The sequence below is a fragment of the Leucoraja erinacea genome, chromosome 12 (genome assembly GCF_028641065.1).
Source record: "Leucoraja erinacea ecotype New England chromosome 12, Leri_hhj_1, whole genome shotgun sequence".
NCBI lineage: Eukaryota > Metazoa > Chordata > Chondrichthyes > Rajiformes > Rajidae > Leucoraja > Leucoraja erinaceus.
The window spans coordinates 46,731,719-46,756,636 of NC_073388.1; the positions used below are offsets into that span (position 1 = coordinate 46,731,719).

The 24,918-nt window shown below is 42.9% G+C and overlaps 1 protein-coding gene across 2 annotated transcripts; it reads right to left on the reverse strand.

Moving 5' to 3' along the window:
- Nucleotides 1-172: 172 nt before the first annotated feature.
- Nucleotides 173-24,418, reverse strand: nkap (NFKB activating protein). Of its 2 annotated transcripts, none has more exons than XM_055644070.1 (10): nucleotides 24,261-24,418; nucleotides 21,370-21,777; nucleotides 15,025-15,105; nucleotides 12,970-13,040; nucleotides 11,596-11,715; nucleotides 9,038-9,080; nucleotides 8,095-8,201; nucleotides 5,869-5,947; nucleotides 4,032-4,181; nucleotides 173-677 (listed from the first exon to the last, which is right to left on the reverse strand). In XM_055644070.1, the coding sequence occupies exons 2-10, from the start codon at nucleotides 21,726-21,728 to the stop codon at nucleotides 503-505; spliced, it is 1,185 nt and encodes a 394-aa protein (XP_055500045.1). In that variant the 5' UTR covers nucleotides 21,729-21,777; nucleotides 24,261-24,418; the 3' UTR covers nucleotides 173-502. The 2 variants fall into 2 exon arrangements, with proteins under 2 accessions (XP_055500045.1, XP_055500046.1); XM_055644071.1 differs by having other exon boundaries at nucleotides 24,257-24,370.
- Between the last annotated feature and the right edge of the window lie 500 nt (nucleotides 24,419-24,918).

A 24,918-nucleotide genomic window follows, 5' to 3' on the forward strand; every position in this document is an offset into this window, starting at 1 on the left:
TACCTAGTTCTGAGCAGGCTTCCTTTTAATCAAAGGTGAACGTGAAGATTGTTTCGAAGTTGCCTAGGCATTTGATCCAGTAGAATCAAGCATTTGAAAATGACTTTTTTCTTTGCTTGACTAATGAATTTGATTGGAATACTAATGAAAAGTAACCCATCACACAGTAAACTATATTGGTAATTTTAATAACACAATTTTACATCAAATTATCACTGAATAGTTTTATATAAAACTAGAAAGGTGATAGGAAATTGAGTTTACGCATTCAATATTAACATCCTATTTGACCAACTATAGTGAAAACAATCTTAGAACATCTAGATTATATTACGATTTTAAACAAAGAACATTTTAAATGCTGAAAATTAAGATTTTATAAAGTCTGAGAATGGCCAGCATTATAATTGCCCAGCTGAAAAACAAACTTTTATTTTAGATGTTCGACCTCCTGTACATTTCCAGGTCTAGGAAAGAAACTATTTAAAATAAAATCAGATCTCTATTTTTCCTCTTTGCCCTTGGTCTTCCTTTGCACCATCTCCCTGAAGCCGGACAGAATCTTGTTCTCCCTCTTCAGCCGTTCCTCTCTGTTAAACGAAGCCAGCGCTCGCTTCTCATCTGCACTGTATATCTGGTTCTCCTTACGCAGACGCACGGCCTCCATGCGTCGGTGTCTGAACAAACACAAAACAGGACTCAAGTCAGAGGCTGGACGGGAACAGTCACAATTATTCACACATCAAAAAATTGAATAATTTATTTAAGAAAGAACTGCAGATGCTGGAAAAATCGAAGGTAGACAAAAAATGCTGGAGAAACTCAGCGGGTGAGGCAGCATCTATGGAGTAGGTGACATTTCGGGTTGAGACCCTTCTTCAGACTGAAACGTCACCTACTCCTTCGCTACATAGATGCTGCCTCAAAAAAAGAATAAAGTTATTACAGTCAATGGCAATCACAGCTGGATGTACATTAGAAACAAACTGATCATTTGAGGGAAAAAAAGTGCTGAGTAACTCAGTGAGCCAGACTGCATCTCTGCAGAACATGGTCCCAACCCAAAACGTTACCTCACCCATTTGATTTTGTAAACCAGCATCTGCAGTTTTTTTCATTACGTATCCGAGAAGTTATTTTTATTTAAATTTTCACATTTCTACTCTTGTCTAATATTTATTTTTATGCTCAGCTGGTATTTTATGACTAAGTTGTTAAACAGACTTATGACAAGTTAATTCAGTGAAATTTTTTACAACATTGCACTCCACATATTTGTTCTCCATTTTAGAAAATACAAATAATAGACAAAGTTTTGAAAAAGACTACACAGCAGTATTTCTTTGTCCAAATTTATTGTCTAGGCTTCAAGAATAGATGTGTATTTGCAAAGTCCGTCACTTTCATAATGTTTTCTCTTAAAACAGAGACATACCACGCGCGCGGAAGTGATCCTTCAGCCCACCAAATGCACGCAATCATCAACCACCCATTTATGCTAATCCTACACTAATATAATGCAGTTTAACCCTCCCCATATTCTCCTTACCCGCACCCCATTCCAGGTTTTCCTACCCGCTAAGGGGGCAAATAAAGGCCAATTAACGTACAAACCCACTTATGTTTGGGATGTGGGAAGAAACCAGAGCACCCAGAAGAAACCCACGCGGCCACAGGGAGAACGTGCAAACTCCACACAATTAGCACACAAGGTTACGATTGAATCCAGGTGTCTGATGCTGAGGTAGCAGATATACTAGCTGCATCACTGTTACGCCCACATGCAGTTTGCATGCATATCTGCAATGCAAGTAGTTGAGTAGTTCTGATTTTATTTAACGAAGGGCATTTAAACTTGCAGCTTAATTTAATCAAAGATTACAATGACTCGAATAAATACAAGGTTGTGGACTGCGTATTTGGCAGGTGGGTAGTGATGGAAATAAGTCTATAAGTTATAGGAGCAGAAGTAGGCCATTCAACCCATCAAGTCTACTCTGCCATTTAATCATGGCGGATTTATCTTTCCCACAACCCCATTCTCCTGCTTTCTCCCCGTAAACCTTGACACAATCTCTGCCTTAAAAATACCCAATGATTTGGCCTCCAAAGCCACCTGGGGTAATGAATTCCACAGATTCACCACCCACTCACTAAAGAAATTCCTCCTACCCTTTCCATAGGTACATCCTTTTATTCTGAGGCTTGGCCCTCTGCTCCTAGCCTCTCCCACCTGTGGAAATATCCTTTCCGCATCCACTCTATTCAGGCCTTTCAATATTCAGTAAATGTCAATGAGAAATCCATAAACAAATTTAAATACATTCAACAGAAAGCTCTTGGCAAATGAGTTAATCCCCGATGAGATTTACACAAAACCCACAGAAAAGATAAAGTTGCATTCTGCTATTCTCTCCTGCACTGCGGTACAGTTCCCTGGGTACACAGCTGTTCCTGTCTCCTCCAACTGAGCATCAGAGCAGCAGCTGCAGCAGCAAGTCCCAACTGAGGGATGCCACAACCAACCCAATCCTCATCGCACCCTACAGTTACCAATGCAACTCTCTCGGTCAATTACAATCAAGAACCCTGGAACAAATTTGCTTTCTGATTGAGGAGACCATTAGGCATAGGAGCAGAATACGGCCATTCAGCCCATCGAGTCTGCTCCACCATTCAATCATGGCTGATCTATCTTTCCCTCTCAACCCCATTCTCCTGCCTTCTCCCCATAGCCTTTTTCGCTCCTCCTAATCAAGAACCTATGAATCGCCGCCTTTAAAATACCCAATGCCTTGATCTCCACTGCTGGCTGTGGCAATAAATTCCACAGATTCACTACCCTCTGGCTAAAGAAATTGCTCCTCATCTCCATTTTGAAGGTACATCTTTTTATTCTGAGGCTGTGCCCTCTAGTTCTACTTTCTCCTATTACTGGAAGTATTCTTCAACTCTATCCAGGGCTTTCTACTCTATCCAGGGCTTTCATTATCTGGTAGGTTTGAACGAGTTCCCCTCTCAGCGAGTTGCAGCCCAGAGCCTTCAAACACTGCAAAGGCAACCAGAGTCCCTCTCCTATCACCATCATGGCCGAGATCTCCACTCGGGACTAGAGATCCAACACAGGACTTGGCCACGCCAGATGGGGAAGAAAGTCTTTTCCACAACTGGCTGTGTCATTGGCTTCCATTTACCAACTTAGTTACTCCACCGTTGTTACGAAGCACTCTAAACTGATGCCTTAGTTATAGAACAATTTACACACCAGAGTAGATCTTAAAATGTATATTTCTTTGCTGTGATTTCATCAAAATATTAAAGCTGAGCAATTGCCCCTCACCTGGAATACCATCAAGAAGAGCTTTATTCCTATTTTTTTTAAATGAAAATACAAAGGGCTTATTGACATCCTTGCATTAGACACCATAAGACATAGGAATAGAATTAGGCTACTTGGCCCATCGAGTCTGCTCTGCCATTTGATCATGACTGATCTATCTTTCCCTCTCAACCCCATTCTCCTATATTTGCCCCGCTCCTCCTCATGTTCATTCTAAAGGTACATATTTTTATTCTGAGGCTGTGTCCTCTGTCTTTTTAATTTAGAGATAACAGGCCCTTTGGCCCATAGAGTCCAGGCCGGCAAATGATCACCTGTTCACACTAGTTCTATCCTACACACTAGGAACAATTTGCAGAAGCCAATTAACTGACAAACCTGCACGTCTTTGGATTGTGTGTGGATACTAGAGCACCCGGAAATAACCCATGCAGTCACAGGGAGAACGTACAAACTCTGTACAGACAGCATCTGTAGTCAGGATTAAACCTGGGTTTGTGAGGCAGCAAGTCTACCGCTGGGCCTCTGCATCCCTAGACTCTCCCTCTGCTGTCAACGTCCTTTCTAAGTCCACTCTAGGCCTTTCATTATTCGACACATTTCCTTTTCCATCCTTTCACCACGTTTAGATACAAATGACATAGAATATATAGTTAAAACTCAAGCCACCGTGCGAGTGTAAGGTTCCTACCTGCTTCCACTCATTACGTAACCAGACTGTTCAAAGGAAGCGATCTGGTCGCTGGTCAGACCAATTTCACCTCTCCGTGGAATCCGCTTCCCGGCTTTCACATACTCAGCCATGGCAGCCCCTTCACCAGGAAGCAGAGCGTGACCGTAACTAGAAGACAAACATGGTCAAGTACATGGACAATGACCTTGTTTTTATTCACTTTCAGATCTGGGCAGCAGCATTGACAAGTCCAGCATTTATCACCCACCCATAACCACTCTTGAAAAAGACACAAAAAGCTGGAGTTAAACCAGCATCTGCAGTTCCTCCATACACACCACTCTTGCGAAGGTGGACAACAAGGGCGATACCGTGGCACAGCGGTGGAATTGCCACCTTACAGCGCCAGAGACGCAGGTTCTAGTGTGCGGGGATTGCTGATCGGTAGGCTGAAGGCCCTGTTTCTGCACTGTATCTCAAAACTAAATCTATACATATGGATTGGCTGGGAAATAGGCCCATGGGCCCACCGAATCCACACTGACCATCACAGTATTGAGTGTTTCAGTTATTGGGTGCCTGTTACCAGTGGTGTTCCTCAGGGATTGCTGCTGTGATACTTATGGTATATATTTGTGCGCTAGTTATTTTCCCAGTTTCAGAGATACAGCATGGAACTAGGCTCTTTGGCCCACCGAGTTCACGCTGACCATCGATCACCCATTCACACGAGTTCTATGCTACCCCACCTTTGCAATAATTCCTTGCACACTCAGGGCAATTTAAAGGCCAATTAACTGCAAACCCGCATGTCTTTGGATCGTGAGAGGAAACCAGAGCACCTGGAGAAAACCCACATGATCACAGGGAGAACATGCACTCTCTCCAAACAGCAACGGAGAACAGCGCCAGAACCTGGGTCTCTGGCACTGTGAGGCAGTAGCTTCACCAGTTGAGTCACAGTGTCGACTCAAATCTTCCACTGAAACCGCACAGATCTGGCAATTGGTAAACCAGCGACTAGGCTGTTCCACTCAGCAAACTCCAGGATATCTGGTGGATTCCCAATATGAACATGCAGATTTCCCAGCTCCTGTGTGGGGAAATCTGCCCAGATTCATTAATATAAATTGAAGAAGTTGGCTACAGGGAAAAGTAAAAGAGGCCTGGGATATAGAAACATAGACAATAGGTGCAAGAGTAGGCCATTTGGCCCTTCAAGCCATTCTACATGATCATCCAGAATTTGTACCCCATTCCTGCTTTCTCCCCATATCCTTTGATTCCGTTACCCCTAAGAGCTAAATCTAACTCTCACTTGAATACATCCAGTGAATTCGCCTCCACTGCCTTCTGTGGCAGATAATTCCAGAGATTCACAACTCTCTGGCTGAAAAAGTTTTTCCTCAACTCAGTCCTAAATGGCCTACCCCTTATTCTTAAACTGTGACTCCTGGTTCTGTTCTCCCCCAACATCAGGAACATTTTTCCTGCATCTAGCCCATCCAATCCCTTAAGAATATGATATATTTTTTAATATATATGTTTCTATGAGATCCAATAAATCACACTGCCTGTCAAAGGTGTTCTGGGCCACAGGAATAAGCGGGGAGGTAGAATCTCAGAGAAAGACTGCACCTGAATCATGCTGGAAGGTGCAAGATGACCAGCAATGCAGGAATTGGGAGATGATATGGTTTATACGAAGTGAGGATAACATGGACCCAGGGAAACTATCAGTATTATATATCACATTGGGAAAAGGATCTATTCCAATACTAGGTACAATTTGAAAAACAGATCACGTGCTGAGATTTTATTTCAACTTTTTTCCAAAGGCAATATGATCACTTACTTCAAAGGCTTGTCATCGTCTTGAGCAGACTGCTCCATTGGAGCTTCCGGTCCATATGTGGTGTCATCCTCGCGTGCACCTTTAAAAGGGAAACGTTTACCAGTTCCTCAGGGAAGGTATAATTAAACTGCACGTTTAACAACGGCATAAAGTTATTGAAACAAATGCATTAATTCTTCATTCAACTCCCATTGTCCTCAGCGTCCTGCACTACTCCAATGAACCCAAGCCCCTGGAATCACAGGTTACGCAAAAAAGCTGGAGAAACTCAGCGGGTGCAGCAGCATCTATGGAGCGAAGGAAATAGGTAACGTTTCGGGCCAAAACCCTTCTTCAGAAGGGTTTCGGCCCGAAACGTTACCTATTTCCTTCGCTCCATCGATGCTGCTGCACCCGCTGAGTTTCTCCAGCTTTTTTGTGTAACCTTCGATTCTCCAGCATCTGCAGTTCCCTCTTAAACACCCCCTGGGAATCACAGATGGGGACGAGTCAGAGTAGAGAAGTGAGATCGACCGACTGACCAAATGGTGCCAGCACAACAACCTGGCTCTCAACATCAGTAAGACCAAGGAACTGATTGTGGATTTTGGTAGGGGAAGGATGAGGACCCACAATCCTGTTCACATCAGTGGGACGTTGGTGGAGAGGGTCAATAACTTCAAATGCCTGGGCATGCATATTTCCGAAGATCTTCCCTGGACCCAGCACACCAATGCAATTATAAAGAAGGCACATCAGCGACTCTACTTCCTGACAAGATTACAGAGATTCGACACGTCAAAGAGGATTCTCCTAGATTTCTAGAGGTACTCGGTAGTGAGCATTCTGACTGGTTGCATCGTGGCCTGGTTCAGCAACTTGAACGTCCAGGAGCGAAAAAGACTACAAAAAGTTGTGACCACTGCCCAGTCCATCACCGTCGAATGGATCTATCGTACTCGCTGCCCCAAAATGGCAGCCAAAATCATCAAAGACCCACACCATCCTGGCCACACACTCATCTCACCACTGCCATCAGGAAGAAAGTACAGGAGCCTGAAAACTGCAACATCCAGGTTCAGGAACAGCTTCTTCCCTACAGCCATCAGGCTATTAAACACAACAACAAATAAGCTCTGAGCTGTGACCTGCAAAAGACTATTATTATTGCACCACATTTGTTATTTATTGAACTTTATCTTTTTTTTTCTCTTCTCCCGTTATGTAGTGTTTACATATTCACATATTTTGTTGTGCTACAGCAAATAAGAATTTAATTGTCCCATCCGGCTCGTATGACAATAAAACACTCTTGACTTGACTCTTATCTTTCTGAATTCAACAATCTTAGGTAAGCGTTCAAGAAGGAACTGCAGATGCTGGAAGATCGAAGGTACACAAAATTGCTGGAGAAACTCAGCGGGTGCTGCTGCACCCGCTGAGTTTCTCCAGCAATTTTGTGAATCTTAGGTAAGCGATTCTGTTATTCACATTTGTAGCTCCTCTAAGACTTTATCAAGGAAATGCAGATGCTGGAATCTTGAGCAAAACTCAAAAACACTTTACTGAACCGTATCTGAATAAAGAATTTCACGGTACATTTGCACTTGTGCCAATAAAGCACCATTGAAGCGCTGGAGGAACTCAGCAGACGGGCAGCATCTGTGGAGAGGCAGATAGGCAACATTTTGGGTCAGTATCCCACCCAAAATGTGGTCTATCCATTCCCTCCACAGATGCTGCACGACCTGCTGAGCTATTCCAACTATTCCAGCGCTTTGACTGGCTGATTGTCATTCCATTCTTCCTTCGACCATCGCTTTTGTAAGAGCGAATGTTAATTGTATCTCAGATTTTTTTGGAAATCATTTGTGAATTCTGGAACGGTGAAGTTCCTGAACTGCTGTAACGCGAGGATCGCCTGTACAGACTAAAGACTGTCAAGACTAAAGACTTATCTATACTCCCAAGCCTTTCCTGACGTCCTCTGAGTGAGGGCTACATGTATATATGTATGTAGGTTACACAAAAAAGCTGGAGAAACTCAGCGGGTGCAGCAGCATCTATGGAGCGAAGGAAATAGGCAACGTTTCGGGCCGAAACCCTTCTTCAGACGGAACAAAATATATATGTATGTAGTTTGTTTTGTTGTGCTATTCTTATAACAAATGTAACGCACTTTGGCCAACGAGAGTTGTTTTTTAAATGTGCTATATAAATAAATGTGACTCGACTTGACATGCTTACCTGTTTTTTCTACCCAGACAGCTTCATGTGCATTTTCCTCCTCAGACTCTTCACTACTAGATTCAGTCACTTTCTTCTTGTTCTTTTTCATTTTCTTTGCCTTCTTCCTGTTGAATAAGTCCAGAAAAAAGGTCATTCTATAGCATTTAATTACTAATTACAACTTCCATCTTACATCAACGCTAAAGCTGTCAAGAAAACAAGATAGCCTTATCAAGTTATCTGCAGCAATTTATTTAGTACTCTTTTGCCAATTATTTTATTACCTTGTAATTCATACATGTATAATCCCTAGGCCTCTTAAAAAATTCAAACAGTCGATCTGTCCAAAAATGTGCTGTTAGTTCAGTTTATTGACATGTGTACCGAGGTACAGTGAAAAGCTTTTTTATTGCGTACGATCTAGTCAGCAGAAAGACTATTCACGATTACAATCAAGTCGTCCACAGTGTACAGATAGTCCGAGGGTCTCCAATGTAGTAGATGATAGTGCAGGACTGTTCTCTAGTTGTTGATAAGATGATTCAGTTGCCTGACAACTGCTGGGAAGAAACTAAATCCATTCCAAACTGATAAGAAACTTATTCTACCCGTTATTTTCAACCGTTTTTAATGACAGCTTTAACGTTCCTCCACGATCATGCTTCTCCTTGACTGTTACTTCAATCTGTCCAATCACAGAAGTAAAGCACAGTGGGAAATATAAACAAACAGTAAAAAAAAAAGTGGAGATTCAAGAGATCACAGATACGGGATTCTTGAGCAAAACACAAATTGCTGGAGAAACTCAGAAGGCCAAGCAGCATCTGTGGAGGGAAACAAACAGACGCTGTTCGGGTTGGGATCTTTCGCCAGAGTTCTTCAGTAAAAATAAGTGCCCACAAAATTAATTCGCATTAGATGAAGCAGATTAAGATACTCAGATACAACATGAATGTCTTACTTTTTATGGGATTTCTTTTTCTTCTTTTTCTTTTTATCCTGATCTATGAACATGAAATAAATAAATTCAGTATACAATTAATGTACTGTAAAACTAAAAAATGGGCAAGCTTGTGGCTCTGGTTGTGCTAAAATAACAGGATTTCAGACTCCAATTAATACGCAAACACACACATTATGAAAAACATGTTGCTTAGTAGCTAACTCAAGGAATTTTCCACTGGACCCAGCTGAGTTTAAAGGGATTAGGATCTATACAAGCACTCTGAACGCCCCTCGTAAACTGACCAAGGCCGATACCGGATCCCTTGTGTTTTAGACCCCAACCTAGACTATGGATGTTCACTCAGTGTACACTCCTGAACTCCTGCTCCTACTGCACTTCCTACTTTTACCCGGAATGCTAGTCCTGCATTCTAGAATGATGAACGAATCAGGTGTCAAACCATCAGAATTGTATTTTAGACACAAGGAACTGCAGCTGCAGGTTTACAAAACCCCCCACAAATTACCAAAGTAACTCAGCATCTCTGGAGTCCATGAAGTCTTAAGGGTCATGACCCAAAATATCGCCCATCTATGTTCTCCTAAGTTACTACAGCTCTTTATGTCTATTAAAAAGATTTTATTTTACTGTGTTACAGGATTTTGTGTAATTTGTTGTGTATTCATCCGAGTCGTTGAGCCTGTGATGCTGCTACAAACAAGATATTCATTGTATCTGCATACGACAATAATCTCGACTTGATTAGATTTCTGAATCTAACATAAAATAACCAGTTTTAAGTAACTACTTGCAAAAATAATGTTTAAGCAGCAGTCTTGCAATGATAACACTTCCCTTACTACAAACAGAATAAGTATGATTAAGTATTAAGTCCTCACCTTTCACCCCACCAGCCGTCACATACAAGAAGTAATCCTCCGTCAGTTTCGCCACCTCCAACGTAACCCCACCACTCGCCACATCTTCCCATCTCCCCCCATATCTGCCTTCCGCAAAGACTGCTCCCTCCATAACTCCCTTGTCAATTATTCCCTTCCCTCCCGTAATACCCCCTCCCCGGGCACTTTCCCTTGCAACCACAAGAGATGCTACACTTGTCACTTTACCTCCCCTCTCGACTCCATTCAAGGACCCAAGCAGTCATTCCAGGTGCGACAGAGGTTCACCTGCATCTCCTCATCTATTGCATCCGCTGCTCTTGATGTCAGCTGATCTACATCGGTGAGACCAAGCGGAGGTTGGGCGATCGTTTCGCCGAACACCTCCGCTCGGTCCGCATTAACCAACCTGACCTCCCTGTGGCTCAGAACTTCAACTCCCCCTCCCATTCCGTATCCGACCTCTCTGTCCTGGGTCTCCTCCAGGGCCAGAGTGAGCAACACCGGAAATTGGAGGAACAGCACCTCATATTCCGCTTGGGGAGTCTGCATCCTGGGGGCATGAACATCAAATTCTCCCAATTTTGTTAGCCCTTGCTGTCTCCTCCCCTTCCTATCTCTCCCTCAGCCCTCGGGCTCCTCCTCCTCCTTTTTCCTTTCTTCTCCCCACCCCCCATTAGTCTGAAGAAGGGTTTTGGCCCGAAACGTTGCCTATTTCCTTCGCTCCATAGATGCTGCTGCACCCGCTGAGTTTCTCCGGCACTTTTGTGTACCTAAGTATTTATCCCACTTTGGAGTGCCAGAATTCAAATCCACCACCTATTTTGAAGATAGACACAAAACGTTGGATTAACTCAGCGCGTCAGGGGAAAATCTATGGAGAAAAGGAATAGGTGACACTTTGGGTCTGCAACTTCTGAAGAAGGGTTCGGTCCCAAAACATCCATATTCCTTTTCTCCAGAGCCTGACCCGCTGAGTTACACTGACCATATTTTGTGTCCATTTTCGGTATAAACCAGCATCTGCAGTTGCTTCCCAACCATTTCTAACAGTTATACCACCTGACCGTACATCAGCCTCAGCTCTTCCCTTGCTGAAATCAAAAGTACATTCAAATTCCCTTTAGCGTCGACTGCTCCATCTCATTTCAGGCCAACCTCCCTGCTTCTACTTTCTGAAAATTTGAGAGCTTTCAAAATGCTGTGGCCTGTATTATAACTCGTATCAAATCCCAGTCACCCAGAAGGGCCCCGACCCAAAATGCCGTCTGTCCATTCCCTCCACAGATGCTGCCCAACCCACTGAGTTCCTCCAGCACTTTGTATTTTACTCAAGATTGCAGTCCCGTGTGTCCGGAGTCTCCCATTAAACTGTATTGGTTGACAAACACTAGCTCCCAGCAAACTATGCAATTTAAAAAATATATACTTTTTGTTTCCAATTTTTTCCATGGTCTCCTCTCTAATTCTTGCCACGAGCAGCACTTCTGTGAATTTAATTGCTTGATCATCAGTGGCTGTGTGGCACTGCTCACAATGTACATTCCCTCCCTCTCTCCCAGACCAGTCACTCCCTCTCTGCAGCCGGTTTCATTCCTTTCCAATCTGTGTGGCCCAAACACAGAGCACGAGTGAGTGGGTGAATGCATGTACATAGGAGGGGCTGATTCTTACCGGTTAAGTCACTTTCACTGCCAGAGTCAGATTCACTTTCTTCTGAATGTTTATGCTTTTTCTTTTTTGATTTTTTCTTTTTATTCTTTTTCTTTTTTTTCTTTTTCTTCTTTTTCTCCTCTGTAGGAGAGATCAACAGTAACATTTTGTCAGATAATGAGGGATATAGGTTCAAGCGCAGGCTAATGGGACTGGTTTAAATGGACATCTTGGTTGGCTTGGATGAGTTGTGCCTCAGGGCCTTTTTCTGTGATGTACGAGCTTTCGAGATGTTGAAGACCATGCGATATTGCAGGGTGCATACTATATGTACACATGCTAAATAAATCTTTGCTTCATACAAAAAGGTTAAGTAAGTATATTGGCCAAGTATTCGCATACAAGGTGCAGCTCCACCCACAAGTAACAACATGACATACTGTGGCAGTTACGAATGACTCAGAAAAAACTACACATTAATAATAATAAAACATTAATGATAAAACACCATTGATCAAGCATGTGAACCAACAAATACCAGATCAAAGGGATGGTACAGATTTTTGGCTGTTGAGTAGAGCAACTACTCATGGTTGAAAACTGTTTTGAACTCCTTCTAAAGATGGTATGCACTGATTGATAATGGTTATGGTTTTACTCTGATCTCCTGAATTTTACTTCAGTGAGTAGATGTACCAAACTGGCCAAACTGGTCTATTGTCGATTTCAGAGATGCACGTGGTAGCAGCAACACTACTGGTAATTCAGGAGGTCAGATAACAATGTGCATCCACTCCAGATAGCTGTTCTACTGAATGTATATGTTATAGGAGGGCAAAATCAGGCTCATGCAAGCTATGATCACACAGATCACACTTTTACCATCAAAACTCGTAAGCAATGTTGAATGAAACTAAATATTAAAGAACTGTATCCTAGCAAGCAGTTAACACTTCTTGGCTGAGACAAATGCAAGAGGAGCAAGGCTGTGACAAAATCAATTTTAGATATAGTTGAAACACTGTAAAAACAAAAATTGCATATAAAAAAAATTTTGAATATCATATAATGTTAAAACATTCTATTTAATTAAGGAAAGTCTGAGTTTCCATGACATTTGGATGAATCCAATTTCTCTCCTTGCTACCGCAGAATTAGAACGGATGCACCCAAACATGTTGATGTATATCTACAGAAACTGAAACTAAACACTAAGAAAGGGCCTTAGTAAGCTTGCATTGTGATCTTGGATTTTTGGCACTATTAGTGGCACTAGTTTGCCAACAACCATGGGTGAATCTATACAAAAAAAGCTTCTGACTGACAATTTCCATTATCCACCACCAGGGCTCCGCTGTAAATTCTTTTTTGAAATATAATTTTATAGATAGTTACCTTCTCCACTGGAATCAGCACTGCTGCTCTTTCCCTCCTGCTCACCCTCCACTGGAGTATGCTCGTCCGAGCTAACAAACAGAAGAAGAGTTCCATGCTAAAATTTCCATTAACATAAGAATGTTAAAACAAGACTTTTAGAATTTAAAATATTAAATCCAGAAATGATGTCCTAATGGTAGGTACACAAAAAAGCTGGAGAAACTCAGTGGGTGCAGCAGCATCTATGGAGCGAAGGAAATAGGCAGCGTTTCGGGCCGAAACCCTTCTTCAGACTGATCGGGGGTGGGGACAAGAAAGGAAAAAGGAGGAGGGGATGGGAGGAGACAGCAGGGGGACTGAGGAAGGGGAGGAGACAGCAAGGACTAACAAAATTGGGAGAATTCGATGTTCATGCCCCCAGGATGCAGACTCCCCAAGCGGAATACGAGGTGCTGTTCCTCCAATTTCCGGTGTTGCTCGCTGTGGCCATGGAGGAGACCCAGGACAGAGAAGTCGGAGACGGAGTGGGAGGGGGAGTTGAAGTGCTGAGCCGCCGGGAGGTCAGCTTGATTATTGCGGACCGAGCGGAGGTGTTCGGCGAAACGATCGCCCAACCTCCGCTTGGTCTTGCTGATATAGATCAGCTGACATCTAGAGCAGCGGATGCAATAGATGGGGTTGGAGGAGATGCAGGTAAACCTCTGTCGCACCTGGAACGACTGCTTGGGTCCTTAAACGTAGTCGAGGGGGAAGGTAAAGGGACAAGTGTTGCATCTCTTGCGGTTGCAAGGGAAAGTGCCCGGGAAGGGGGTGGACCGAGAGGGAAGGGAAGAATTGACAAGGGAGTTATAGAGGGAGCGGTCTTTGCGGAAGGCAGATATGGGGGGAGATGGGAAGATGTGGCGAGTGGTGGGGTCACGTTGGAGGTGGCGAAACTGACGGAGTCCAACGATGTCCTAATGTTGTGCAGCAATCAGCATGAACACAATTGGGATCCAAGAGCAAAGAACTGCAACTGCTGGAAATCTCCAATAAAAATGCTTGATGGCACTGGGCCTGTATTTGGTGACGTTCAGAACGATGAGGGGGAACCTCATTGACACATACTGAATAGTGAAAGGCCTGGACAGAGTGGATGTGGAGGTCTGAAAAAGGGTCTCAATCCCGAAACTCCCTTGGTCCCTACAGCACTCATCTTCAATGCAAAGACTCCAACACTCTACTCTCGACCCGAAACGTCACCAATTCCTTCTCTCCAGAGATGCTGCCTGTCCCACTGAGTTACTCCAGCATTTTGTGTCTACTTTTGATTTAAACCAGCATCTGCAGTACTTTCTTACACACATGGATGTGGAGAGGATGTTTCCACCAATGGGAGAGTCTAGGACTAGAGGGCACGGTCTCAGAATAAAAGGATGTACCTTTAGAAAGAAAATGAGGAGGAATTTATTTAGCCAGAGGGTGGTGAATCTGTGGAATTCATTGCCACAGGTGGATGTGGAGGCCATCATTGGGCATTTTTAAATGGAGATTGACAGGTTCTTGATTAGCAAGAATGTCCAAGGTTACGAGGAGACGGCAGGAGAATGGGATTAAGAGGGAAAGACAGAGCGGCCATGATTGAATGGCGGAGTATACGTGATGGGCCGAATGGCCCAATTCTGCTCCTACGATTTATGACCTTATGAAAAACAAAATGGTAGAAATACTCAGTTCAGACAGCATCTCTGGAGATAGAAATGGATTAACATTTCAGATCAATTATTTTTTTTAATCAAATCTGGGTTCAGAGGACATTAATCTGAAATGTTAACGCTTGTTTCTTTCTCCATACACATTGCCTCACCTGCTTTGGAATTTGTTGATCTGCTCTTCAAAATAGGGTAGAGATATTGCTTAATAAACATCAGTGGGCAAAGTTCACTTATGAATTAAGTAATATTGGTTACTGTTGAGATTTCAATAAAAAGCTATACAAGAAAGATTATATAAAAAGGTGATATATAAATGAAAAGTTATTCTGCAAACTCTAAGCACAACTTTAAACTTGTTATATTGATAAAAATAACTTACTCTACTTCTGGAAATTTTGGAGACAGTCCCCAAATTTCTGGTGCTCCCAGTTCTCCAATTCTTTCTCGCTCCTTTAAACGCCTGGAAGAAACGTGCATTAATCAATCACTTGTTAAGTTTTGTGGAGTAGATTGCTTCAAGCGAATACTGAGAATTTGAATTCCTTTAGATCCTGTTATCCAGTAGCCATTGCTAACATCTTGAATGTGGCAAACTATGATTTCAGGCACAACACTTCATCAGAATGAATGAGTGTGAAATGTTAACTTACCACAGGTGCTGTTCACAAACAGCACAGCAAGATTTCCCTGCAGGTCTTGGATATTGTTTTAAAGTAGAACACATTTTTGCGCTGATAATTTAGGTAATTAGAGAAAGTCATGCAAAATTGTACAGGGGTAAAAAACGTTAATAGTCTAGCATACCTGGCACTATGGATGTGTCAAACTACCTAATCTCCAGGCTGTATTCCCAAAGTGCTGGAATACGTCTGCGGGTCTGGCAGCATCTATGGAGAAAAAGGATGGGTGTGCCCTTCTTCAGATCCAAAAAGTCACCCATCTTTTCATTCCAGAGATGCTCTCTGACCCACTGAGGTACACCTGCACTTTGTGTCTATCTTCAGTACATCATCTGCAGTTCCGTTCTATACTAATTTTCCCAAATATTAAATAATATCCAATTAAAACACCAATACACTTTTCAGACACGTTTTCGATGTTATACAGTGCCCCAATACTTTCCAGATGTTTCAGTGGATGTGGGAGTTGGCACTCTGGTGTGTTAAAGGGACTGGCGAGTCTCCGCGCACGTCCGGTGCACAAGAGGGAGCACGCGAGTCAGAAGTGGAATCATTGGTATTTCTGAACAATCAGATGGTAGATAATTGAACGGTTGATGACCATTGTTTCAAGTTGCACTGCAATGTCTCAAGTAAGCTGTTTTATTTTACCCATCTACGCCACTCTATCAAACCTGATAATGCGGGAGATATCGGAGTCAATCCAGAGGATGAGAGGACCCTCACTACATCGCTTTGTAAATTGTATCACTTTGTAAACTTGGAATGCTTGTCATCAAAATAGAATAGAAAAAGATAAAAACAGAGAAATAGAGTGTTTCAAAGTTAGAGTTAAAGAGAGCAACAATTCTCAGAACAATATAATTGAAGGGTCCTGCCCGACCTGTATGGATTCCCCCCACAGACGAGTTATTCCAGAACTTTGTCTTTTGAATTGAACAAGAAATGGACAAATAAGATGGGGACAATTGAGAACAATCATATGGAAGGCACAAGTTTTTCTTTCTTTTTCATAGAACAGTACAGCATAGGAAAAGGCTTTCGGCTTACGATGTCTGTGCAGACCAAGACATCAATTTAAACTAATCCCCTCTGCCTGCACAAGGTCCATGTCCTGTTCACATACCTGTTGAAATACCTCTTAAATGCTGCTATCATTTCCTTTCATTTTTCTCTTTGGAGTTCACTTGTCAGAGTTTGATTTTCATGATGTTGTAGGAAAGAGATATTAGCTCTCAAACTGAACAATTTATGCAGTGCTTTATTTTAGAGAAGATATTCTGGACAGATCCTCACTCCACCATAATTCTGGCTGATAAAATTGAAAGACAAACAAACCCAAGTCTGTGGGCACACAAAAATGCTGGAGAAACTCAGCGGGTGCAGCAGCATCTATGGAGCGAAGGAAATAGGTAACGTTTCGGACCGAAACCCTTCTTCAGACTCCTTCGGAAAAACCTGAGTTTCTCCAGCATTTTTGTGTACCTTCGATTTTCCAGCATCTGCAGTTTCTTCTTGAACACCAAGTCTGTGGGCTACTTCTTGAATTCATCTAGGATTCAGAGTGTTAGTAATCTGCTAAAACCGTGTTTGTTCTATAGACAAAACAATGCAGGTACACATATCGTTCTGTTGGGTATCTGCAGCATCTTCACCCTATGTTGCTTAAACCGTTTAACTGCTCAATTTAATTAATATATTTATTTTTTTCTAAACTTTAGTTATCCATTTGTAATATTTAAAAAAATTGAAAAACTAGTTTTTAACTTTTTAAGAGGTCTTTAACTTTAGAGATACAGCACGGAAACAGGCCTTTCGGTCCAAGTCCACACTGACCAGCGATCACACTGTACACTAGTGCTATCCTACACGCCAGGAACAATTTACAAATCTACCAAAGCCAATTAACCTACAAATCTCTTTAGAGTGTAGGGGGAAACCAGAGCATCCGGAGAAAACTCATGCGGTCACAGGGAGAACATACAAACTCCAAACAAACAGCATCTATAGTCAAGATCGAACCCGGGTCTTCGGCGATATAAGGCAGCGACTCTACCACTGCACCATCACACAAAAAAAACCCACTGGCTATGAACAATGATATAGATTGGGATATGTCAAACACAGCAACTCCTGGGAAGATTTTCAAAAGTATCAGAATCAGCAGAGAGATTGTATCAAAAATCTATCCAAACTGTAACTCTCAAGGCAAACTAACTAGATATGACAGGTCCTGAAAAAGTTAACTTTGTTTCTGATTTTGTTTACACAGAAATAACAATGTGACAACTCAAGCACATGGTTTAGCCTGGACGTTGTTTGATTCCAATTTGTGCAATCTTCTGGTTCATGACTGGAGCCATATTTATAATAAATCACTGTTTATCCTTGACAGAGAATAGGTTTAACTCAAAAGCTTCCACTTTGAATTTGTATCAAGGGCTGGGTGTAATGATAGTCTTTTATTGATTTGGATCACCACATTCACAGTCAGAGAAGGGTCGGTTAGCTAGTGGAGCCCAGCGACTCTTGCTGTTGGGGTGAAAGATAGAAACATAGAAACATAGAAATTAGGTGCAGGAGTAGGCCATTCGGCCCTTCGAGCCTGCACCGCCATTCAATATGATCATGGCTGATCATCCAACTCAGTATCCCGTACCTGCCTTCTCTCCATACCCCCTGATCCCCTTAGCCACAAGGGCCACATCTAACTCCCTCTTAAATATAGCCAATGAACTGGCCTCAACTACCCTCTGTGGCAGAGAGTTCCAGAGATTCACCACTCTCTGTGTGAAAAAAGTTCTTCTCTCATCTCGGTTTTTAAAGGATTTCCCCTTTATCCTTAACCTGTGACACATTGTCCTGGACTTCCCTAACATCGGGAACAATCTTCGTGCATCTAGCCTGTCCAACCTCTTAAGAATTTTGTAAGTTTCTATAAGATCCCCTCTCAATCTTCTAAATTCTAGAGAGTATAAACCAAGTCTATCCAAGATATACGCTTTCTTCCCTCAATTTACGAATGGAATACCATGCCTAATGCCACAGATTGGCAAATGAACCTCAAGAAAATGTCAAAACAAGGGACTGGAGATGCTGGTTTACATTAAAAAAAAAGACAAAACGTGCTGGAGTGGCTCAGTGGATCTGGCAGCATCTCTGGAGAACATTCTCCATAGATGCTTAAGAAGGAACTGCAGATGCTGAAGGTACACAAAAATGCTGGAGAAACTCAGCGGGTGCGAAGGAAATAGGCAACGTTTCGGGCCGAAACGTCTGAAGAAGGGTTTCGGCCCGAAACGTTGCCCATTTCCTTCGCTCCATAGATGCTGCTGCACCCGCTGAGTTTCTCCAGGATTTTTGTGTACATCCAGAGATGCTGTCTGCCAGGTGGTATACTCCAGCACTGTGTCTTTTTTTTCCTCAAGCAAATGACTTCAGGCCATTCAAGTGATTAATTCTACCCAACAAATATTTAGCACTAAACTTTATAATTTAGGTTAGTTTAGAGGTACAGCGCAGAAACATACCCTTCGGCCCAGAGTCCCCGACGTCCAGCGATCCCTGTACACTAGCACTATCCTACCCACGAGGGACAAGTTACAAATTTTACCAAAGCCAAATTAACCTACGTCTTTGGAATGTGGGCGAAAACCAGAGCACCCAGAGAAAACCCACGCGGTCACGGGAGGAATGTACAAAGGTCGTGAAGACAGCACCCCTAGTCAGGATTGAACCTGGGTGTCTGGTGCTGTAAGGCAGCAACTATACCCCTGTGCCACCCCTGCTGTTGTGCCTCCAAAGAGAATCTGATTAAGGAGTAACTTTGGAAACCACATTACAACTACACAAATGCAACTTTTCTCACATTTCAGCAGCACAGTGCAATACAGAAGCCAACATCATCTTTCTAAACGACAAAGCTAATAGATCCAGCATCATTATCCTGTTTTTACCCTAAATCCCTGTAATTTTCTTTTTTTTTTATCCCATTCTCTGATGAACGTATATGCACCAGCCATTACATTCCAAATCATATTCACTCAAAGGACGGAGGTTTTCCCGGTGGCAATTCAAGTCCTTTCATTGATACATAGACAATAGGTGCAGGAGTAGGCCATTCGGCCCTTCGAGCCAGCACCGCCATTTAATGTGATCATGGCTGATCATCCACAATCAGTACCCCGTTCCTTTTTCTCCCCATACCCCTTGATTCCGCTAGCTCTAAGAACTCTATCTAACTCTCCTTTGAATACATGTGAATCGGCATCCAGTGCCTTCTGAGGCAGATAATTCCACAAATTCACAACTTTCTGTGTGAAAAAGTTTTTCCTCTTCTCAGTTCTAAATGGCCTACCCCTTATTCTTAAACTGTGGCCCCTTGGTTCTGGACTTCCCCAACATCAGGAACATGTTTCCTGCATCTAGCGTGTCCAATCCCTTAATAATTATATATGTTTTTATAAGACCCCCTCTCATCGTTCTAAATTCCAGTAAATACAAGCCCAGTTGCTCCATTCTTTCATCATATGACAGTCCCGCCATCCTGGGAATGAACCTTGTGAACCTATTCTGCATTCTCTCAATATCAAGTACGCCCTTCCTCAAATTAGGAGACGAACACTGCACACAATACTCCAGGTGTGGTCTCACCAGGGTCCTGTACATCTGTAGAAGGACCTCTTTGCTCCCATGCTCAACTCCTCTCGTTATGAAGGCCAACATGCCATTAGCTTTCTTCACTGCCTGTTGTACCCGCATGCTTACTTTCGGTGACTGATGTACTAGGACACCCAGGTCTCATTGTACTTCCCCTTTTCCTAACCTGACACCATTCAGATAATTATCTGCCTTCCCATTCTTGCCTCCAAAGTGGATAACCTCACATTTATCCACATTTTACTGCATCTGCCATGTGTCTACCCACTCATCCAACCTGTCCAAGTCACCTTGCATCCTCTTCACAGTTCACACTGCCACCCAGCTTTGTGTCATCTGCAAATTTGCTCATGTTACTTTTAATTCCTTCATCTAAAACATTAATGTATATTGTAAATGGCTGCGACCCCAGCACTGAGCCTTGTGGCACCCCACTAGTCACTGCCTGCCATCTGAAAGGGACCAGTTATTCCCCACTCTTTGTTTCCTGTCTGCCAACCAATTTTCTATCCATGTCAATACCCTATACTCAATACCATGTGCTCTAATTTTGCCCACTAATCTCCTGTGTGAGACATTATCAAAGGTTTTCTGAAAGTCCAGGTACACTACATCTACTGGTTCTCCCTTTTCCATTTTACTTGTTACATCCTCAAAAAAGATTTGTCAAGCATGATTTCCCCTTCTTTAAATCCATGCTGATTTGGACCGATCCTGTTAGTGCTATCCAAATGCGCCGCTATTACATCTTTGATAATCTACTCCAGCATCTTCCCCACCACGGATGTCAGGCTAACTGGTCTATAATTCCCTGCTCGGATAGGCTTGGATAGAGTGGACGTGGCTAGGAAGTTTCCACTAGTGGGAGAGTCTAGGACTAGAAGTCATAGCCTCAGAATTAAAGGACATTCTTTTAGGAAGTAGATGGAGGTATTTATTTAGTCAGAGGGTGGTGAATCTGTGGAATTCTTTGCCACAGAACACTGTGGAGGCAAAGTCAGCGGATATATTTAAGGCAGAGATAGATAGATTCTTGATTAGTACATGTGTCAGAGGTTATGGGGAGAAGGCAGGAGAATGGGGTTAGGAGGGAGAGATAGATCAGCCATGATTTAATGGCAGAGTAGACTTGATGGACCGAAAGGCCTAATTCTACTCCTATCACATCTGATCTTATGATAATTCCCACCAATAATCCCCATATGCTGCCTGATCCACTGACTTCCTCCAGCAGTTTGTGTTTTGCATAAAGAAACATCTTGGGAGGGGCGATTTAGGAGGTTTTGTGATGTTTAGAGAAACATTATGCTTGGGAATAAAGAAGGATATACATTTTGTGGACAGATCTACACATTGTCATCTTAAATATTTAGAACTTGCCTGACCTGGCAATAAAGGCATCATGTCTCTGTTGGAGTAAATCTTCTTGTTCTTTTCCATAGTGGGCCATATAAAGTTTGTTGTAGTGCCCATGATAGGAACGGGATGTCTGTTCTCTTGATCTTGACCTTGAATGATGCACACCATTTTCATGCTTGTGTGTGCTGGATCGCTCTCTCGACCTAGATCGGGATTTTTGAAGCTTTTTGTCTGCCAGAGGTGATTTCATGAGCCCCAAGTGATGACTGGGACTTTTTATCGGAGGACTTCGTGACCTGCTGCCATCACTGTTGCTGTGCCGCTTCCTCTTAGGGCTGAAAGACGAGTCTGGACTGCCACTCCTTGACCGACGCACAGGAGGCATTGCTTATCATCAGGCTTAAACAATGCTGCTCATTTATGTTCTATATTATCTGTAAAGCAAAACAATGCAAGCATTGTGTAAAATAATAACTCATTTGATCCTTTTTTGTTCTGATAACAGATTGTCATTTTCTTGGTATTGTATTTACTTGGATTATTCAGGAAAAAACAATTCTCAATTATTTTGTGCAGCAGAAAATACAAGGAACCGCAGACGCTGGTTTACAAAAATGGCAAAGTGTTGGAGTAATTCAGAGGGTCAGGCATCATCTCTGGAGAATATGGAGAGATGACATTTCACGTCGGGACCCTTCTTAGTTTTCTTCATAATAATTCAAGCACATTAATCGATATTAATGGAAATATGGAGCAAAAAATAATTTATAGGACTTGTTAATGAATTCTTTGCATGACTGACATCTCTTGAGGAAACCAACTCAAACACATTTCAAAAGAGGGTTGAATTGCATGTGATTATTCCTGTGGAACTGATTGTTTGCCTCACTCCATGTCTGAAATAAGTGCCATTAACCAATGTATCTGCACCTTATTGCTTGATTTGTTTATTAAGTTCCGTGAATAATGTGGTTAATTATGAAAAACCACTGAAAATGTATCTAACTTGCTATCTTTTTACCAAATTTAGTGTTACTTACCTTAAAATTGTAGTTATTTAAATATATCTGCTTTGTTTATTTAAATATAAAATAATCAAAATTCATATTGGGAACAAGAATCATGGTTATTACTTTCTATGGCAACATCAGAGGTGTATTAGCTGAGGCTCACATTCTCACTATCCATGCAGATGATATAGGCAGATATTCACTGAAGTTACTAAATCATAAGGCCATCCTTCAAGAACTAGAAAGTAAGACAAGCCTAAATGCATCCATTTTGACCAGCACCTGAACAATGTGCCGAATTATGCTTTAAGAGTAATTTACCATGCATGGTTTGAGTCTTCCAAGCAAAGCCAAAAGGTTTGAGAAAATAAAGTTTCAGAGTACATACCCATCATTTTCTTTCTTTCCACACAAACACCCAAACTGAGAACAACCAAATCCAGACAATCAGTCTGAAGAAAGGTCCTGACCCAAAACATTACCTATCCATGATCTCCAGGGATGCTACCAGACCTGCTGAGATACTCCAAAACGTCGTGTCCTTCTTTGTAAACCAGCATCTGCAGTTCCTAGTTTTTACACTGAGAACAACCCTACTGATGCAGGATCTCGTCCCGAACTGTTCACAATTCCTCCACACCACTTCCCCAGAACGGATACTGATTGATCGGCTGAGTTTCTCCAGCATAATTTTTTCTTTCCTGGACCCAGCACACTGATGTAATCATAAAGAAGGCACATCAGCGCCTCTACTTCCCAAGAAGATCACAGAGAGTCGGTATGTCAAGGAGGATTCTCTTGAACTTCTACAGGTGCACAGTAGAGAGCATACTGACTGGTTGCATCGTGGTCTGGTTTGGCAACTTGAATGTCCAGGAGCAGAAAAGACTTCAAAAAGCTGTGACCACTGCCCAGTCCATCACTGGTTCTGACCTCCCCACCATCGAAGGGATCTGTCGCAGTCGCTGCCTCAAAAAGGCAGCCAACATCATCAAAGACCACACACTTATTTCACCCTTGCCATCGGGAAGAAGGTACAGGAGCCTAAAACCTGTAACGACCAGGTTCAAGAACAACTTCTTCCCTTCAGCCATCAGGCTATTAAACACAACTGCAAATAAGCTCTGAACTATAACTGATTATTATTATTATTGCACTAAATTTGTTTATTTATTGAGTATGTGTGAATGTGTATATATACACAGTGAACTTTTTTTTCTCCCGTTATGTACTATGTTTACATATTCTGATGTGCTGCAGCAAGTAAGAATTTCATTGTCCTATCTGGGACATATGACAATAAAACACTCATGACTCTTCTTTAGGGGTACTAACCCCAAATGTCATCTGTTCATTCCCTCCACAGATGCTGCCTGACCTGTTGAGCTCATCCAGCACTCTTGGTTTTGGCACAAGATTCCGGCATGTGCAATTCCTTGTAGCTCAGTTCCATTGAGCAGTGTGGATGTTGTGCATGTGTATCCTATTGAACAATGTATTTAGTTGCAACACAAAAGAAACGTGTAGCAATCAAACACTTTATTTTGGAAAATCCTACAGCAGGGGAATTAGCATTTATTTACTTCCAGTCTGAAACTCTTGAATCCATAAACGCCATTGAGGTGTTTGTTTTTTAACGCGGGGTTTCCTTGAAACGCAAATACCATTTAGCAGCGGAACCGCCGATGCTGGGAGAGAGGGGGCATCAGTAGACTGGGGGTGTGCATGTGAGCTGTCTGTAAGCGATGTCCCGGGCTGCCCCCACCCGCTCGCCGCCCCCTCTGCCCTGGGCTTCACCCCCCTCGGTGCCCCAGGCCTCAAGACCCCCCTTTACACCCCCTCCCCTCCCCGGGCCTCAGCTCCGTTGCGTCCCAAGGTTGGTCCGTGTGGGTTGTCCCCTCACCTACCTGTCTGTCGGCCCGGCCTTGACTCCCCGCTCGGACGCCGTCGCCTCAGCAACTACCACCAAAGTTCCGCCATCGCCGCAGCGGTTGCGGTCAAACGTCACGACGCAGCCACCCGGATGTCGCTCCTGATTGGCCTCCGTGCGCGGCGGCCGGACGCATGCGCAGTGGGCAGACTGAGCATCCTACCAAAGATCCTATAGCGGGCAAGGTAGACGCAGTATGGTCATGGGCAGATTCATGGCCCCATTTCCGTAACCGGCTTCACCAAAGATCCCATAGGATAATGGTGCGGAGACGGAAACCGGTTACGGAAACATCCTCGTAAAAATAAAAGTTATTTGGTAAAAATCTTCTCCTCATTTTCAGAATTTTAATTTATTAACACAAACTATTCCCCCGCAACGTTGATTACACTGCGAGTCGGGTCGGGTTACGGAAATGGATGAAAAAAGGCCCACGTTCCGTTCCGTTGCGTACTACACGTCAGCCCATTGCATTTAGCAGGAGTGGTCTATCTCAATGACCCTATAGCGGAGCTCCGCTATAGGATCTTTGGTCTATCTTGCTCCGCTATAGGATCTTTGAAAAATACTAGAGGAGCTCGCGTATCTTTGCTTATGCCCCAGGAAGGAAGTGCTTCCATTGCGCCCTCTGCAGG